Source organism: Centroberyx affinis, unplaced genomic scaffold (assembly GCF_046629955.1).
Source record: "Centroberyx affinis isolate AG114_WGS23_722 - 3 ecotype Tasmania unplaced genomic scaffold, CSIRO-AGI_Caff_v1 ptg003041l_1, whole genome shotgun sequence".
Classification (NCBI taxonomy): Eukaryota; Metazoa; Chordata; class Actinopteri; order Beryciformes; family Berycidae; genus Centroberyx; species Centroberyx affinis.
In genome coordinates, this window is record NW_027281131.1 from 25,734 (window position 1) to 44,870 (window position 19,137).

Genomic DNA, 19,137 nt, shown 5'->3' on the forward strand with positions numbered 1-19,137 from the left:
GTGTAAATGACTTAGATGATGAGATTTGTTCCAGCAGACGACTGAATTTAAATTCTGTTTTCTGAATTTGTATGGAATGATTGAATTTATTGAAGTTGAAACTGATTATAGAAATCAAACTCATGATGCTCTTACCAAGTTTTTATCCTATTAAAACCATATTGCATTGAAAAGTCCTAGATATTTAGTTTTCTTTAAGATATTAAATTGATACTGGACTCTTGATTTGTTCAGACTTGACTTTCTGTTCTATATTTAGACTTGAGACTTGACTTTAATGACATGGACTTGACTTGGACTTGACTTGCTTTTCTACATTTAGACTTGGGACTTGATCTGAGACTTGTGACTCAAGATTGACTTGGGACTCAAGCAAAGTTGACTTGGTCACACCTCTGGTAATGTGTAATCAGTAATAAATAATGTGGATATGATGAGCATGATGTGCCTGAAGACTTGAGACTGACTTGTGACTTGAGCAAAGTTGACTTGGTCACACCTCTGCTTTAGTCCAATTCAAGTCAATTCCAGGAACGGGTCCAGTTGAGTTTGAGTCCAGACCAGGTCCACAGGGGGTCGAGACCAAGTCAAGACCGAGACAAAAGTAAACTGAGTCCTATTTGAGACCAAGAAAAAAATAGGCAATAAACCGTGTTGGCCTACATTTCTTTCCAAATGTAAAAACAATGCTTATGGAGTTTCTTACGGACCAACAGAACCACTGGAATAATAAGAATAAGAATATAAATATTATATAAATATTATATAATTATTATTTTTACATATTCATTTCAGTCATTTCACACCTTTACTATTATTATTAACATTGTTATTATTATTATTATCATCATCATCATCATCATCATCTTCATTATTATCATCAAAAAAAGTGCAACATACTTATTTTCGTCAAGAGGGCTTTTATTTTGGAAATGACAACCGGAAGCAACATTTTCACCAACAGGTTTTATTTAGAACGCGCTGAGCGGAAGTGGTGTGTTGTAATTCCGTGCAGCTTGACTCTGGTCCTCTCTCTCTCTCCTCAATGAATGACATCATGCAGGCTGCTGTCTATCTGCGACATGTGATGTTCAGGCAGTAGAGCTCAAACACCTGCTGGACATTAGACTCGGTAAGCACGCGGCATTCACCCCGTTAAAGACAATGATTCAGCTATTGGTCCTGTTAGCTAGCTAGCCTCGGCTAAGCTAACCCATGCACAGCAGCGTCCAGGTGGAGCTAGTTGGCTAATGCTAGAACACTGTTTGTGTAACTGACCTGTTACACGGTTATTCCAACGCATAATTGAGCAGACAGTGAATGGAGACAATAGAATGGGAAAAATCTCCTTTCTGTTTTGGCTGTGGGAAAATAAAAGGGCTGCACGTGCCTGTTCATATCACCTGCTGTCTCCCAGTCTGTCCTCCTGTCTTTATTCATGCTGGCTGACTGGAGCACCAGGTGCTGTGGATGCAAACCACTGTAGAGTCATGATCTGTGCTACAACATGATGCCTTCTGATTGATTCTGGCATTGATAGCCCATACTGAGTGATTTGAATGATTGTTGCATGCAAATACAGCAGTGTAATTCAACTAATGATATGCAAATGTGTTGTGCTGATGAAGTTGTACTGAATGATGCCTTAATCATGTCAGTTCCTGTTGGGCTGCTTGTCGTCTTCGCTCTTTGCAGACGGATACAGTTCAGATGGTGTTTGACCTTTGCTGTGAGTCTGACCAGAGTAGAGCTGCAGCCGTTTCTACTATTTCAATTTAAAGTAAAAGTTAATTGTGGAGGTGAGGTGCGGGGTGGGACTAGAATATGGACAGAAAATCTACTGTCAAGTCAGTTAAGTCAGTCATGATGGGAATCACTCATCTTCTATGTGTATACTCTGACTCTTCTCTTCTCTTCTATTCTCCTGTCTTCTATTCTATTCTGCTCTATTCTTGCCTTCTATTCTATTCTGCTATATTCTTGCCTTGTATTCTATTCTTTTCTGCTCTATTCTTGCCTTCTATTCTATTCTGCTATATTCTTGCCTTCTATTCTTTTCTGCTCTATTCTTGCCTTCTATTCTATTCTATTCTGCTATATTCTTGCCTTCTATTCTATTCTATTCTGCTCTATTCTTGCCTTCTATTCTGTTCTGCTATATTCTTGCCTTCTATTCTATTCTACTCTAGTCTTGCCTTCTATTCTACTTCTATCTATTCAGATCTATTCTCTATTTTACTGTGTCCTATGCTATTGTATTCTATTCTATTCTATTTTATTCTATTCTATGGTTAGCTAGCTAACAAGCTGACATTATCTAAACACTAAATCAATCAGATGGATCAGTGATGAAATGATCAGTTCCCAGTCAAAAACCTTTAGAGAAGTTTAGAAACACAATCAGCTGTTCCTCCAATATGGCCGCCAGAAGGTGTGTGACATCACCTCTTTTCTATTCTGATCTGTCTCTTCTACTCTACTCTTCTCTATTGTATTCTATCCCCGGTGCAGAGTGATGCAGCAGAAGTTGTGTTCCAGAGGTTCCGGTTCTTTCCTCCTGGAGAGAAACGGTCAAGCCTGCGGAGCGGTCAGCGAGCCCGCCGCAGCCGCCGCCACCGCCGCCTCCTCTTCCTCCTCCTCCTCCTCTTCCTCGCTCCCGTTCCGCTGCCCGCGCTGTGGTGAGCAGGAGCGTTTCCGCAGCCTGGCCTCTCTGCGCGCCCACCTGGAGTACCGCCACGCGTACCGCTCGCCGGACGTGATCGCCGGGAGCTTCAGCATCACGGGGAAACCCCCCGACCCGGCGGCGGCGGCGGCGGCGGCGTTCCCCTGGCACGACACAAGCCTGCCGACCCGCCGGGGGGCGCAGGGCGCCGGGCGGGCGCTGCACGTCCGCTCCCTCAGCGACTGCAGAGACAGCGGCTTCCTCCACTCCTACGGCTCCGCCAGGAGGCGCACCCAGAGCGTGGGGGTGGGGACGCAGGCCGAGGAGGACGAGGAGGAGGAGGAAGACGAGGAGGAAGAGGACGGGGGGACGGAGGATGAAGAAGTGGGGGACGAAGAGGAGGAGGAGGAGGAGGGGGAAGAGGGAGGTGGCGGTAGACATGAGCAGGATATGAAATTGTTCACTAAAAAGTCAGATCCGTGCCTCCACCTCCTCAACCACCATCACCTCCCGTTCCCCCCTCCCGCTCCTCTCGGCCCCCCGCCCGACCGGGGCCGGGACCCGGGAGCCGCCCTGGACACTCTGGGTGCGTTGAATTCCCAATTTTTACTTCCTAATGTCCCTTCATCCAGTTTGAGGTTTGTTTGAGGGAGAGTTGAGCTGAGTGCCAGGAAGTTAAGACTCTTTCCTGCCCACCTATTGGTCCAAGTAGGCTGAGGCTGCAGGCAGCGAGAGAAACTGATTGAATTTTTGAAAGTTGGTAGATTTCATTACACAGAAATCATTAAAGGCGAGTAGGTCAGTAAACTCAGTGTCTTCTTCTGAGTGTCTGGTGGAGTGGAGTGGTGAAGAGGATGAGTCCAGCTTTCTCTGGACGGAGCTCTCACTCTCTACTGTTTAGGAGAAACTTTTGGATTTCACTGTTAAATGATAAGTGCGGCAATTTTGGACCTATATATATATAATTTGTCTCTTATATACCTGCAGTACAGTATTGTCAGCTGTCAGTTGAAACGGAAAATTCCCGTTGCCTCTTGCTAGTAACAATGAGTCCAAACGGAATTTGTCAAAATATCTAAAGCAATGTGCTATGGTGTGGAGTAGAGGTGGAAAAGTCATGGAATTTTGTAAAAAATGGGTAGGCACTAGGCGTGGGCCGATATTCGATATTATCGAGTATAGCCTAGAAATTGGATGTAATTTGGAAGAAATAAAATAAAATATCCCCCCCAAAAAATCCGGAAAAAAAGAGTAAAAAAAACAAAAAAGCGATAATATTGTTGGCGGGACAGTATCGTGATATTTAATTTTGGATATCGCCCAAGCCTAGTAGGCACCCTGTCCTATGGTAACATGTATTATTCATGACTGTATACTGAGATTTTGGTTTTCACAATTAATAATTTTAGAAAATTGGCATATCAGCCATATTGAAACCTTCATTTCATTTAGGATGTTGTAGTTGAATATTGTCAAGAAGTTGATACAAGATGCCAAAAGTGCAGTAAAATCATTTTCTTCCTCAAAAAAGACGAATAATCGTGATTAGTAATCATGATTACAGTATCAACTGATGTAATGAAGGTTATCTGTTCAGCTGTAGCGCCGCAGCCTTGATGCTGAGCTGCAGTAACGCTCGTCTCCTTCGCCGTCCCGCAGAGCAGAACTCGTACTCGGGGCTGGAGACGGCGGCGGCCTCGGCGGCGGTGCGGCGGCGGCTGGCCAGCATCCTGCGGGCGGCGGACAGCACCATGCAGCGCCGGCTGGCCCGGGTGAGCACCGAGCTGGCCCAGACCGACACCGAGCTGCTGTGCGAGCGCGCTCACTCGCAGCACCTGGCCCAGGAGCGGCAGGAGGTGGCCGACAGGGAGCGCTCGCTCAGCCGGCAGGTGGACGTGGCCGTCATGGTGATCGCCACGCTGAGGGAGCAGCTCAACGCCTCCGAGAATGAGCTGGAGCGACGAGAGAGGTGAACCGTTTGAAGGCCTTAATGCTGAGCTACAGTAACACAGACAGGCAGTATAGTCAGGACTGTTTCTTTAGTCTAATGCTGAGCTGCAGTAACACAGACAGGCAGTATAGTCAGGACTGTCTCTTTAGTCTAATGCTGAGCTACAGTAACACAGACAGGCAGTATAGTCAGGACTGTCTCTTTAGTCTAATGCTGAGCTACAGTAACACAGACAGGCAGTATAGTCAGGACTGTTTCTTTAGTCTAATGCTGAGCTACAGTAACACAGACAGGCAGTATAGTCAGGACTGTCTCTTTAGTCTAATGCTGAGCTGCAGTAACACAGACAGGCAGTATAGTCAGGACTGTCTCTTTAGTCTAATGCTGAGCTACAGTAACACAGACAGGCAGTATAGTCAGGACTGTTTCTTTAGTCTAATGCTGAGCTGCAGTAACACAGACAGGCAGTATAGTCAGGACTGTTTCTTTAGTCTAATGCTGAGCTGCAGTAACACAGACAGGCAGTATAGTCAGGACTGTTTCTTTAGTCTAATGCTGAGCTACAGTAACACAGACAGGCAGTATAGTCAGGACTGCACAGACAGGCAGTATAGTCAGGACTGTCTCTTTAGTCTAATGCTGAGCTACAGTAACACAGACAGGCAGTATAGTCAGGACTGTTTCTTTAGTCTAATGCTGAGCTACAGTAACACAGACAGGCAGTATAGTCAGGACTGTCTCTTTAGTCTAATGCTGAGCTACAGTAACACAGACAGGCAGTATAGTCAGGACTGTCTCTTTAGTCTAATGCTGAGCTGCAGTAACACAGACAGGCAGTATAGTCAGGACTGTTTCTTTAGTCTAATGCTGAGCTGCAGGAACATTTGTCACCTCGTCTCCAACAAGTCCTTCATGTGACTGGAGTCGGATTTGTTTTGACCCCACAACCAAAACCTCTAACCTGGCAGGACGACAGGTCACCAAAACTCTCTCTGTCCAATACACAAGTGCCAGAAGGTCTTAACTTTGAGGGAGGCCATGTGACTTTTGTTTATAAGTCCTGGTTCGCTTGTAATTGGTCAGTGTGAACCCAATCTCTGAACCCATCGTCTATCGGTCTGACGACGATTAGATTCTGGGGGCGACGGCCAATATTTTGGGGTTTCCGGTGTAGCCAAGACTTCCTCTTCCGTGCGCCGGTCATTGTTTACAGTCCGATTAGCAATTTGAGACGCAAGAGTCGAACGTTTCTCCACACAATAAACAAACATCGATACTTTTTGTAGGTGTTTTAGGTCCAGACGACATTTCGGCTAATCTCTATAAACAGATATCTGCATATGAGACGTCGTCTCTCAACTCCGACTCCATTCTCGCGTCTCAAGTTGCTAATCGGACTGTAAACAATGACCGGCGCACAGAAGAGGAAGTCTTGGCCCGGATGTCCGCTGGCCACACTGGAAACCCCGAAATATTGGCCGACGTCCCCAGAGTCTAATCTGTCGTCAGACGGATAGACGATGGGTTCCGAGATTGGTGTGAACCTAAACGAACCAAATACAAAAATGCAGCAAAGTCAATATGGTTTAGACAAGTGGTTCTCAAACTGGGGGTCGGGACCCCCTGGGGGGGGGGTAGGCATCACTTCATATTAAGGGGTTACAAGCCAAAAAGATTGAGAACCACTGCTTTAGACCAAAGTAAACAAACTGTGGGTGTGATTCTGGCCTTAATATCCCATGATCGTCTAAATGCTGTTTCAGAGGCTTTTATATCTGGGGGAAACACTGAATACTTGTACTTTTTGGTTTGAAAACGGCCAAATTTAAAGATATTGAACATTGGCACAAAATATCAGCTATCGGTATCTTCAGTCAAAGAATATCGGCTTCAGTGTTGGCCTTCAGAAACCCATATTGGTTGAACCCTGGATGTAACAGTATACCATATACTCAGGCTGCCTTGTGGGGTTTAAAGAGGAAGAGGAGGCTTGCAGAAGGAGTGTTAAGGCCGCTGTGTTTCAGGGAGGTGATAACCATCCAGAAGTTTCTGGAGGCGGCGGCTCGCCAGGAGACGTGCGGGAAGGTCCGGATCCAGCGCTTCATCGAGAACCTGCTCAGACGCATCGCCCTGGCCGAGAGGCTGGTGGAGTATTACCAAGGAAACAGCAGCCCGCCACACTGCAACCACTACAAGGTACAACACACACACACACACACACACACACACACACACACACACACACACTTAAAAATATCGAGTTTTCCTCAGTTAAACAGCTAGTATTCTGGTTGTAGGTGGTAGTTGAAGAGCTAGTATTCTGCTTGTAGTTAGTAGTTGAAGAGCTAGTATTCTGCTTGTAGTTAAAGAGCTAGTATTCTGCTTGTAGTTGGTAGTTAAAGAGCTAGTATTCTACTTGTAGTTAGTAGTTAAAGAGCTAGTATTCTGCCTGTAGTTAAAGAGCTAGTATTCTGCTTGTAGTTGGTAGTTAAAGAGCTAGTATTCTACTTGTAGTTAGTAGTTAAAGAGCTAGTATTCTGCTTGTAGTTAAAGAGCTAGTATTCTGCTTGTAGTTAGTAGTTAAAGAGCTAGTATTCTGCTTGTAGTTAAAGAGCTAGTATTCTGCTTGTAGTTGGTAGTTAAAGAGCTAGTATTCTACTTGTAGTTAAAGAGCTAGTATTCTGCTTGTAGTTGGTAGTTAAAGAGCTAGTATTCTACTTGTAGTTAGTAGTTAAAGAGTTAGTATTCTGCTTGTAGTTGGTAGTTAAAGAGCTAGTATTCTGCTTGTAGTTGAAGAGCTAGTATTCTGCTTGTAGTTAAAGAGCTAGTATTCTGCTTGTAGTTAGTAGGTAAAGAGCTAGTATTCTGCTTGTAGTTAGTAGTTAAAGAGTTAGTATTCTGCTTGTAGTTAGTAGGTAAAGAGCTAGTATTCTGCTTGTAGTTAGTAGTTAAAGAGTTAGTATTCTGCTTGTAGTTGGTAGTTAAAGAGCTAGTATTCTGCTTGTAGTTGAAGAGCTAGTATTCTGCTTGTAGTTAGTAGTTAAAGAGTTAGTATTCTGCTTGTAGTTGGTAGTTAAAGAGCTAGTATTCTGCTTGTAGTTGAAGAGCTAGTATTCTGCTTGTAGTTAGTAGGTAAAGAGCTAGTATTCTGCTTGTAGCTGAAGAGCTAGTATTCTGCTTGTAGTTGGTAGTTAAAGAGCTAGTATTCTGCTTGTAGTTGGTAGTTAAAGAGCTAGTATTCTGCTTGTAGTTGGTAGTTAAAGAGCTAGTATTCTGCTTGTAGTTGGTAGTTAAAGAGCTAGTATTCTGCTTGTAGTTGGTAGGTAAAGAGCTAGTATTCTGCTTGTAGTTGGTAGGTAAAGAGCTAGTATTCTGCTTGTAGTTGGTAGGTAAAGAGCTAGTATTCTGCCTGTCTGTTTCAGTCGGTGTCGTTTCACTTGCTGTAGTGAAAACATCCTCTTATCTCTCCTCCGCAGCACCAGCAGTCAACTGACAATGGACATCACAGAATCACTAAAAGCAGGTGAGTATTTCCACATTAGCTCATATGATGCTGTTCAGTCCTGTAGCTCAGAGGGTTTAAAGTGGTGGCAAGACCCAAACATGGGAATTTTTTTTTTTTTTTTACAGTTAATCAATCAGGCAGGATACCTAAAAACATATTCTAATTGATAGTGTCTGGGACAGTTATAGTTTCATACATTTACAAACTCTCACCTGGTAGCTGCCCAGTACAGCCAGTCTTCTACTGCTGGCCACATACAGGCTTTTATTTTGTAACAGAGAACAGGTCCATCTGTTCTTAAAGGCACCTTGCAGTTTTTCTGACAGAGAGACTTGGTCATTTCTGAACAGAATGTTTGGTGACTATGTGACTATGATTTTTGTTTTCATTCACTATTTTCACCTGTTAGCTAATAAACATTTCAGGCTTGAAAAAAGAAGATCCTGCACACATCTCTTGACGAAGAGCTAGTCATTTGTTTATCCCATATAAATATCTTTCTTAGTGATCAAGCACAGGACACACACACACTTTAAAAAAACTTTTTCAAGCGTAAAAATTCATTGGAATCGGCCCCAGAAAACCCGATGGCTGCATCCCTAGGCAGGAAATATCACCTGGAACAAAAAAAAAATGAAGGTGGAACTGACCGCTGCCATGCAGGTGAAGCGCTGCAGTGAGTGTGAATCCCAGACAGAAGGTGACAGAGGAGCCGCTGAATCATTCATGAGGTCTGCTGAGTCGTCTGTCAGATTCCTGTGTTGCCGTCATGTATAATGGATCGCTCTACATGCGACGCTTTGTCCTTCCATTCAGTCACTTGAGTGGGATTACCGCTGTCTGTCTGCCTGCCTGCTGCTGGGGGGGGGCTGGTGTGTGTGTGTGTGTGTGTGTGTGTGTGTGTGTGTGTGTATGGGGGGTTGTTAGAGGTATGTCAAGGTTGGGGTCAATTCAATTTGCTCAATTCAAAATGTAAACAGAAATTGCGTTTTGCTTGCTCTAATAGCAATAGCAAGTTGATTTAAATAGCACATTTCGTACACAGGGGTAATTCAGTGTGCTTTACGTACATAAAAGCAAAAAGGAACATCCATATATAATTAAAAGAAAGTACAAAGTACATAAAATAGTAATTAAAAAGAGAGTAATATAATTAAAAGATAAGAAAATACAAAGTACATAAAATAGAATAAAGAAAACATAGTGGAAGTAGCCTCGACTGTATGTTTATATGTTTTGGAACACCGAATAGAGAACCGTATTACGTAATGACAAAGCGTTCCTTCTCATTTATTTGTTAATGGCTCGCCTGTGACTGCCTTTGTCATGCTGAAAGCTTTTCAATATTTGAACTCTGAACTGGTGTGTGTGTGTGTGTGTGTGTGTGTGTGTGTGTGTTTATGCCCTTTTACAAAGCACTTGGTAACCTCTGCTGTTAGATAAGATGCTATAAAATTCAAGTTTATTATTATTATTGTTAGCTGACACCAGTGTTGTAGTACACGAGTACTGGATTTGGACTTGAGTCCGATTCGAGTCATGAGTCATCAAAATTGGCACTCGACAACATACAGCTCTTACTTTAATAGCTGTGTTTTTTCTTTTTTTCTTTTTTTATTTAAAGATCCACTGCACTGGAAATTGTGTTTTTCAGTATGTTAATGTAAAAATTGCCCAAAAAGTCTGAACTGTAGTTGTGTGAAAATGAAATTTAACACAATTGTACTGGCGCTTTAATGTTTGGTCTTTACTTTTTTAATTACCATGTTATTTACGTAACAGCACATGCTTTCCTCACAAATAACATTTTTGCTATTTATTTGTTTGCTCGTTTGTTTATATATTTCTGTTTGTTATGATATGTGTTTGTTATTTAATTTGATTCATTTTATTTTATTAATTTATTTGTATTCTATTTGACACTTTATTTCTCACGTTTGCATTCTGCTATGTACTGCTAAAAAAAAAAAAAATTGGCACTCAAATCGGACTCAAGTCCATGTCCAGTACTCGTGTCCTACAACACTGGTGTCAGCTAATAATAATAATAATAATAAACTTGAATTTTATAGCATCTATTATCTAAAAGCAGTGGTTACCAAGTGCTTGAATATTGATGACTTGGGCTTGGACACTGAAGACTTGAACTTTATCTCACAACACAATGTCTGGGAGTGAGAACTGTTTATTTTTGGTTTATTTCAAATGACAAATTAAATGACTGAAATCAAGAGCTTGAAGTCATCATTCTAACTATTAAACTAGCTTTTAATGTGACAGATGTAAATTTGTGTGGATTATTTTTAATTTGTTCTAGCATGCCTTACTGGTTAATCAGACTCAGACTTGAGCACTGAGGACTTAAGACTCGACTCGGACATGATCTTGGTGACTTGGACTCAGATTTGAACATTGAGGGTTTGGGACTCGACTTGGACTCGAGGTTCGGTGACTTTACTACAACGCCGCCTGACACCAATCGTTCTAATACAGAACACATTTGCTTCCAGGTCGGCGGGGGGTCAGCTGTCCTCCTCCGGTCTCCACGACAACAGAACCCACTCCTCCTCCCAGTTCGGAGGCCGTCCCCCGTTCTCCAAACCGGACCGGGACCGGGAGCACCGGGAGCGCCTGGCCCAGTCGTCCCGGCTGTTCTGCAGACCCGAGCACAGAGACGACATCTGGAACCACCAGCGCCGCCGCTCCGCCGGGTACGAGGCCTAGACCTGTAGAGAAACACCAGGGAGGGGGAGGGGGAGGGGGAGGGGGGGCGGCGTCAGGGGGCGGGGGGCGGCAAAACTTTACTTCACAATGACCTTAGTCCAGTGTGTTAACCTATGGAAAAGTACTGTACAATAGGTAGAAAATAAGGCTGTGTTCACACCAAGCATGTTCTGATTGGTTTATCTGAACTCCACAGTGTTTCCTCCTTCAGTTCAGTTGGTTTGTCCAGGTGAGATCAATGACCTTTGACCTCTGGTGGCACCAAATAACAGCACAGAGAGTCTCAGTCCTTCTAACAAGAGAACTGCGGTGAGGTTTGTTAATCCAACTATAGGAAAACCACCCCGAAACACAAGGGATTATGGGTAGAAGGAGGTGGATGCGGGTTCCTCAAGATTGGAAAGTCTAGCAGAACAAAATGAAGTCTGGACTGATGCTCATATTCAGCTGTTTCTTCATGTGTTCTTAACTGGTATGAACACCACAGAAGAAGAGACAGACAAGTCTTCCACTGGATTGCTGGATTGCTTGTAATTGGTCAGTGTGAACCTAAATGAACCAAATAAAAAAAAATGTAGCAAAGTAAACTTTTCCACTCTGGTTTGGACCAAAGAAGACAAATTTTAGGTGTGATCGCACCCTAATTCTGCCTCAATACTATAATTTGCGTACAAGGGTGTAAGAGCACAATGTTGCTGCTTTTTTTTATCAATATATTTTTTGATTTCCTCAATAAATAAATGAACAAATATAAAACATACACTTAACAGGCAATGATACAATAGGCAATCCATTTGGCACAGGGCAGTGACTCAAAACTGTTTGTTAATCATGTTTGAGGATACATAAGAAGAACACATTGGCCTTACATTGTGTTCTTACACCCTTGTAAGTAGATTATATATTAGGGAGATTTTCCAGTAATTGGCAACACAGTGTTATTGAACTTTTCCATAGGTTATTACACTGAAATAAAGCCATTGTGAAGTGTTACACGAGGTATTTTATCAACAGGGGGAGTGGGGGTCAGTTTACTTTCAGTATTCGAAATATTTATATATATTACAGTAGAAGTATTAGTAGTAGGGCTGAACAATATTGAAAAAATATCTAATTGCGATTATTTTGACTGATATTGCAATTGCGATATGATTTGCGATATCAGAGGGAATGATAATTTTTACGTCATTATTCTCATTTTCATTGAGAAACGTATTAAAATGATTGTGGTGTGATTTTTGCGGGGATCTGTACCAAACAAAGATGTTTTCTTAAGTCTGTAGAATATGATGTGTAGGCCAGGACATCTCTGCAGCACCACAATATTTAATTTAAAATGGTATTTTGACACATTTCGACTTTAACAAATATTGCACCTCCTGCGATTTGAAAATTGCAGTAGGCCATATTGCGATTTCGATAAAATTTCGATTAATTGCTCAGCCCTAATTAGTAGTAGTATTATAATAGTTTGATAGTCCTTACTGTATTATAGCACTTTGTAAAGGATAGTAGGTAACTTCAGTTCTTGGTTGACCTCTGTGTTTTAGAGACATTTAATGATGTCAGATAATGCTGTTTTATCCCAATAGAATAGAACTCTTCATCTACTGGATTAAGGATTTCATTGCAGATTAGTTATAAGAATCTTTCAGTTTTCAGTCATTGAATTTTGAAGAAAATACACTTGGAGAACTGACAGTAAATTGACCCCGGCGATGTTGATGACGCCTCCTCTCCTTTGGTCGGACCTTTACATCTCCAACACACACAAACCACAGCCTGGGTCCCCCGAGGCTCCCGGTCTGTCCAGTCATCTTACATCTGTCTGTGCTTTCTAACCCCGATATTAATGATCATTGCACACACACACTAAATACACACTAAATACACACATACACATTACGTTGACATAAAATTTTCGGCATTTAGCTGACATTCCCATTGGCTGTTGAAGGGTTCGGACCAGTGACTTTTCTATTACAGGACTTTCTCTTTAAAGGAATCTTTTAAGTTTTTGGGAGATTGGCCCATTGGGCAACTTGGCCACTAAACATAGACACCACAATCATCCATGTGTCCCTGGGAGATTGTTGGCTCCGGTGCTCCATGCTCCATGAGGTGTGACCAAGTGAACTTTGCTCGAGTCCCAAGTCAGTCTCAAGTCTTGAGGTACAAATCTCAACTCAAGTCTCAAGTCTAAATGTAGAACACCAAGTCAAGTCCAAGTCAAGTCCATGTCATTAATGTCAAGTCTCAACTCTCAATGTAGTCAGAACAAATCAAGAGTCCAGTATAATATCTTAAAGAAAACTAAATATCTAGGACTTTTCAATGCAATATGGTTTTAATAGGATAAAAACTTGGTAAGAGCATCATGAGTTTGATTTCTATAATCAGTTTCAACTTCAATAAATTCAATCATTCCATACAAATTCAGAAAACAGAATTTAAATTCAGTCGTCTGCTGGAACAAATCTCATTACTTTCTAAGTCATTTACACAAACACAAGATCTCAAGTCAAGACTTTAGAAACCTTTTCAAGTCATCAAAGTACAAGTCAGAGTCAAGTCCCAACTCGTGTCGAGTCCCCAACTCTGCTTAAAGGAATTGTTCAATTTATGGGGATCTAGATATTTTACCTACTTAGCAGACTCATGGATGTAATTTTTATGTCTCTGTGTGCAGTTTGAAGGAATGGGAACAGTTAGCTTAGCTCAATTGCTGGAAGTCTATGGGATCAAGTAGCAGCTCCTCTCAAAAGTAGCTAAATAGACCTGTTCAGACCTGTCCTACTTCCCACCTCAGAGCCTTGAGGTGGGAACCATGAACTGATAAATGAAAACCTGTAGCAGCTCTAAAGCTAAAGGGTACTCACCTGAAATATCAGCTATATTGGCTGAATAATATTTACTTTTTTCTAGTCTCCTACTGTCCCTCAACATACAGTAGTTTGCACCACAGCCAATGATCTACTGAGGTGTCTGTTGTCTTTTGGTGTCTATGTTCTCTTCACTTAACGGGTAAGTTGACTAATGGGACAATCTCCCAAAAAACAGCTTTTCTATAAATAATTTATGCTCTGTGTGTGTGTGTGTATGTGTGTGTGTGTGTGTGTGTGTGTGGTCCTAATAATATTTTAAAGGGGTAACCACAAAAAACATCTTCAGCCCCATACACAGGACATGTCGTCCAGACAGATGCGCACAACAAACAAAGTTATTCCTGAGAGGATTTTGGAAAACCTAGCCCTCAGTGCTAGCTGTATATATCTGTTATTGGTAATCTAATTTATAGATGATCATTATTTTGTATTTGAGACAGTGTTATGCATCTTCCTCTCCACTCAAAGTGGGCTGTTGGCACAGACAGGAGTTTGATGACACCAGACCTCGGACAAAGAGTTTTGCATATAATTCTTGGTATTTGTTTTAATGTGCTGCGAGTACCAGATGGGTGGGGTTTACCGCAGCAGGACAATTCAAATACTGTCAGGTAATTTTATAGACGCAGAGAAAAAGTATCATAAATTGACTTTGAAATACTTTACTGATTTTCTAAGATGTCTGGCACTCATGGTCCTATGTGGCGAACCCCACCAATCTGGTTACCAAAGTAGGATTAAACCAGGGATGTAATGACGTTTACCCACCTTTTTATTCACAGAATGTGGTTTGCCCACTGTTTTTTAAGGCTGACATACGTTTTTAGGGCCTTTAAGCATAAGTTCGGCAATGTTGGACCTATATATAATTTGTTACGTACCTGTAGCTGTTGGACCCACAGACAGTCTTGTCTCCAGTCAGCTGTCAGTTGAAGCTCCGCTGCCTCTTGCTGCAACAATGAGTCCAAACTGTTTGTCAGAATATCTCCAGAAAAGCCGTTTGTGTCTCCAGAGGAGAGGAAACAGACTCAGTTCCTCCGTTACGCAACTTTCACTAATCAGGAAATCACAGAACTATTTTTCTCTGCCGCAGCACAGACCGCTGTGGGGTGAAAGGCGGTTCCTGGTGGAGTGATCTGGTTCTGGACGGTCAGGATCATAAACAGTAGAGTTCAGTAGAAGACGATCCGCTGAGTGGAAACGGTGCGGTGCCGCTGCTTTCCGGGCCGTGGAGAGAAATAAGTCGGTCAGTCATATTGTTTTCACAGACTGGCTTGTTTGGAGATATTTGGACTCATTGTTAGCAGCAACAGGCCTAGCAACGGAATTATATATAGGTTGCCGAACTTATCCTTTAATTTAATAGTAACTAGTATCAAACTGATTTAAGTTACATGAGGATAGGGTTTTTAAGGACGAAAAGCAAAAATTAATAGTTTTCTGAGAATATTGTTTTTTGCTTATATTGGTGGTTGTTTGCCTCATAATGACAACCAACTGGAGGACCTAGTTTACCCTCCTTTTTATTTACCGCTACATCTCTGGATAAAACAAACCATGTATATGCAAAATCGTGCTTGGCCCGGGTCTGGCTCTGGACGCCACATAAAGAATGTACTCCAAGTTAATATATAGCTCATGCTGAAGAGATGCAGTGTTTCAAGGCCTATTTTTTCTCTCATTATCCGGGCTTAGACACGCACTCATTCACATAGAAACGGGTGGAGATTCTCCTATCACTAATGAATGAACCCATACCATGCCGTTTGGCAGACGCTCTCATCCAAAGTGACTTGCAGTGCCGTGAATGCGTACAGTCCATTTGCAGTATTATTCTCAGCTCATGAAGGCTTGTTTAATAGAATCATTCCTCTCTGTTTACATGTCATTATTGCACTCACATCCAATAATGAGAATGTATATGTAAAAGATGGTATTCAATGTAAAATGTATCTTTGCTATTGTTGGTTTAGGTTTTGTTGACAGTGTTAATTGATATTTTGTACAGAGCTGTTTTGTGTCCTCAAGTGGAAGTAGTAGTCCTACAGTACTTTTCCTTGGCAGAACGATTAACTGGGTCGCAATTTAAACACAAAGTATTTTTTAGTTTGTGCAAAGTTTGTTTATTTTTCAAAGACCTGACCAGCAGTTATGTCAATCATGATTTGTTCCAAATTTATTGGAAGTTGCCAAAAAGTAGTCGGTCACTTTTTTTTGTTTAAGCCATGTTTGTTTTCATTGGCTGAACAAACTAAGTCAGATGGAAAATAACATTACAATTTCAGTGACAATTGAAATTACCTCTTAAACTGAATATACCTTGGATATTAAAATTTGATCTAAGTAATCATTCATGCATTTTTGGGAATGTTATTATGGCTTCTGAATGTGTTTCATGCCCCAGCACATGGAGGGTAAACTGGTTCCCCTCCACTATATAAATACCTGTTCATAAAAACCTGTTCCACATAAATTTGGACAAATCGCCCACTGGGTATCCTGGAGATCCGAGTTGAACCGGAAATCCAAACCTTCAGCACTTTGTGAATTTAGGCACTGATGATTTTAAGTCTTGTTATCGCTGCTATCAGATGAAAACCCCACATCTCTTCACTGTCCAGGAACTGAAAGAACCAAGATATTTGTCTCATTGGTGGCCTTTACAAAACAGGAACATTTTAGATGCTGGATGCAGTTACCCACACTAGATATATAGAGGCTTTGAAATTGCAGCACAAATCTCCCAGCAACCACAGCTGGCTCAATCATGGAGGAACAGTGTATAACTGTGTGTTAGTTAATAAAGTGTAAATGTGTCTGAAGCAGCTGTCAGCAGAGAGCAGCTGAGTCAGCTTGTTGTGGTGTGGCTGTAGATCCATTCAGTAACGTTCTCAGTAAAAGTGAATAGTGTGATAAGGTGGATTTGTTTCCAAATGTAGGTTACTGTGACACAGTAAACTGTCTTGTCTTTAGCCCTAGTCTCTACTCCAAAACATGAAGAGTTGGAGCTTGAGAAGAGTCAGCTCAGTTAACCTGAACAAACTGTTAGCTAGCTAACTAGCCAGCAAACACACTGATGTTAATGTCAACATGCTAACGCTAGCTGCTACTAGATACGTTAGCTAGTGTGCTAATCAGATGTGTTAACAAGACAGTGATGGTTAGCTGACCAGATGCTATGGTTAGCTAGCTAACAAGCTGACATTATCTAAACACTAAATCAATCAGATGGATCAGTGATTAAATGATCAGTTCAGTCAGAAACAGACAGAAATTAACCGTCTGTTCAATTCTGTTGAGACGGACAGACCTCCAAGATGGCCGCCAGAGGACGCGTACAACAGCTGAAAGCCCTTTATAGATGCGGCCGTTGTAGAAGTCCCACTTAAAGAAAATCCAGTTTTACCCTTTTCAGCTGTTGGAATTTGACTTTTGTGTTATAATATACTGAGCTGGTTCTGCTGTATAACATTCAAGAAACAATTGTCTGCAATGCTTTTGCAGGACAAATACATGAATAGACTTCTACCATGAAAACACTTGTACCATGTTCACCACTGTAAGGTGTTTTGGAATTAAACGTTTCAATTAAAGTAAAAAAAAAAACATGAGTAGCCACCAAAACTGGAGTTCTGGGGTTTTCATCCAAACAGCAGCATTCTTCTTTTGTGGTGTGGGTGCGTGTGTGAGTGTGCGTGTGTGAGTGTGCGTGTGTGAGTGTGTGTGTGAGTGTGTGTGTGTGTGTGTGTGTGTGTAGTGCTTCAGGCATGTCCCTGGTGTACTGTTTTTTTCTGTCATGCGTGTTTCCAATGCTCAGTCATTGGAAAGTGGAAGATGCATGAGGCAGCCTACTACTACTACTACATATGTAGCTATTGTGTTACTGTGAAAGCATGCTTCATATGTAGCAAAAAAAAAAAGCAAAGTACTTATAAAATACTGTTATCTTGTACTACTATGTGTACTTTTGTAGCAGAGCGAGGTCTATTTTAATGGTATTTGAAGGAGAGTTGCACTAAACCAACCAAGAGCACTTAGTTTGGATCTGGTGGATTTCATACGGACAGAGTGTTGTATGCTGGACAATCAGCAGGGCTCCTACACAGGGTGGGAAAGTCTGGAAAAGTCTGGAAAAGGAATGTGATCTTTTCTGCATCTTGAAAAGTTTGGGAAAACATGTAGGAGCCCTGAAACTGAGAGAGGAGGCTGCTTGGGGAGCGGATATAACCGAACAAGTATTATAACTGGAGTTAAAGTTAGGTTGATTATGACACTACTACCTTTATTGCCGTGAGTCAGTAGAGACAAAGTTAGTTTTATGTTCTGTAATACTGTTACGGCGGCCAAGTCTGGTATCTTTGGTTCATAATGTTTGTCGGTAGGGATTTCGTTTGCAGAAGTAATCACTAGTTTTGTGCCTTCACTTAAAAACACTGTAGTCTGTATAACACTGTGCAAAATGCAATACTGTGAAGAACTGGAATACTTTTTTGTTGAAACTTGTCGGTCTGTGTGATATCATGGAAGATTAAAGAACAAAATGACACCTTTTGCTTGTCTTTTGCTTTGTGTGGGCGTTTTGCAGAACGCATCGCGAGAATATCACTGCTGTCAAGATGAAACATTACATCCTCACAAAGCCTTTTTTTTAGGTTTTTAGAGAAACAGACTTATTTTCCAATTGTTTTTTTTTTAGATTTAGTTTTTATTATTTTCTTTCAACGAAGCCATATACAACATACACAATGTAAACACCAATGCAATACAAAGACAAAACGATACATAAACAGTACTTGAGAACAACCTCCTTAAAAGGATAATGCATTGAATAAAGTAGACTTATATCTAATGAGAGAAAGGGAGGCATGAGAAAATATTTGCAGTGCAAACAAAACTTAAATAGTAACAAACAACACTGATAAAAAAAAAAAAATAAGAAAAAACATGTTTTTACAATGGGACACAATGAGATGGAGGACAAGAGAGTTAACGGTGAGTCGAACTTTCATCAGGGCCCTTAATGTGGGTTTCCCAATTATTCCATTTCAGCATGTAAAGGTCTACATTATTCATAAGCCTGAAAGACAGCTTTTCCAGTGCTGCCAGATGTCCAAGCCGGCTAGACCAGAGGGGTATTGCACAAAACCAGGATAAGGGATTAAGCCTGGAAATATTGGTTATCCTGGATAAACTTAGCCTCAAGTCGGTTGCACGAAAGCAGGCCAAGTTTATCCCGGACAAGTAACCATGGTGATTTAGTCTCTGCAGCTAGCCTGCTCCAGACCAGGCTAACAACCAGGATCAGGTTAATCCTGTAGTGGCTCTGCTGTCAGTACTGTGAGAAATGAGTGTGTTTTACAGAATGTCCATGGTTTTTCTACACATGTTACATCATCCAAATATTATAACT

At 41.6% G+C, this 19,137-nt stretch overlaps 1 protein-coding gene across 1 annotated transcript; it reads left to right on the forward strand.

Moving 5' to 3' along the window:
- The first annotated feature begins 2,515 nt into the window (after positions 1–2,515).
- On the forward strand, positions 2,516–10,842 carry znf365 (zinc finger protein 365). The gene is made up of 5 exons (XM_071537409.1): positions 2,516–3,222; positions 4,305–4,631; positions 6,638–6,809; positions 8,090–8,136; positions 10,629–10,842. Exons 1-5 carry the CDS (start codon positions 2,516–2,518, stop codon positions 10,840–10,842), a joined length of 1,467 nt encoding a protein of 488 aa, XP_071393510.1.
- The last annotated feature ends 8,295 nt before the right edge of the window (positions 10,843–19,137 follow it).

Coding starts and splice junctions, on each gene's coding strand:
- znf365 (XM_071537409.1), top strand. CDS start 2,516: ATGCAGCAGAAGTTGTGTTCCAGAGGTTCCGGTTCTTTCCTCCTGGAG. Junction 4,632..6,637: donor GAGCTGGAGCGACGAGAGAG/GTGAACCGTTTG, acceptor GCTGTGTTTCAG/GGAGGTGATAACCATCCAGA. Junction 6,810..8,089: donor CACACTGCAACCACTACAAG/GTACAACACACA, acceptor TCTCCTCCGCAG/CACCAGCAGTCAACTGACAA.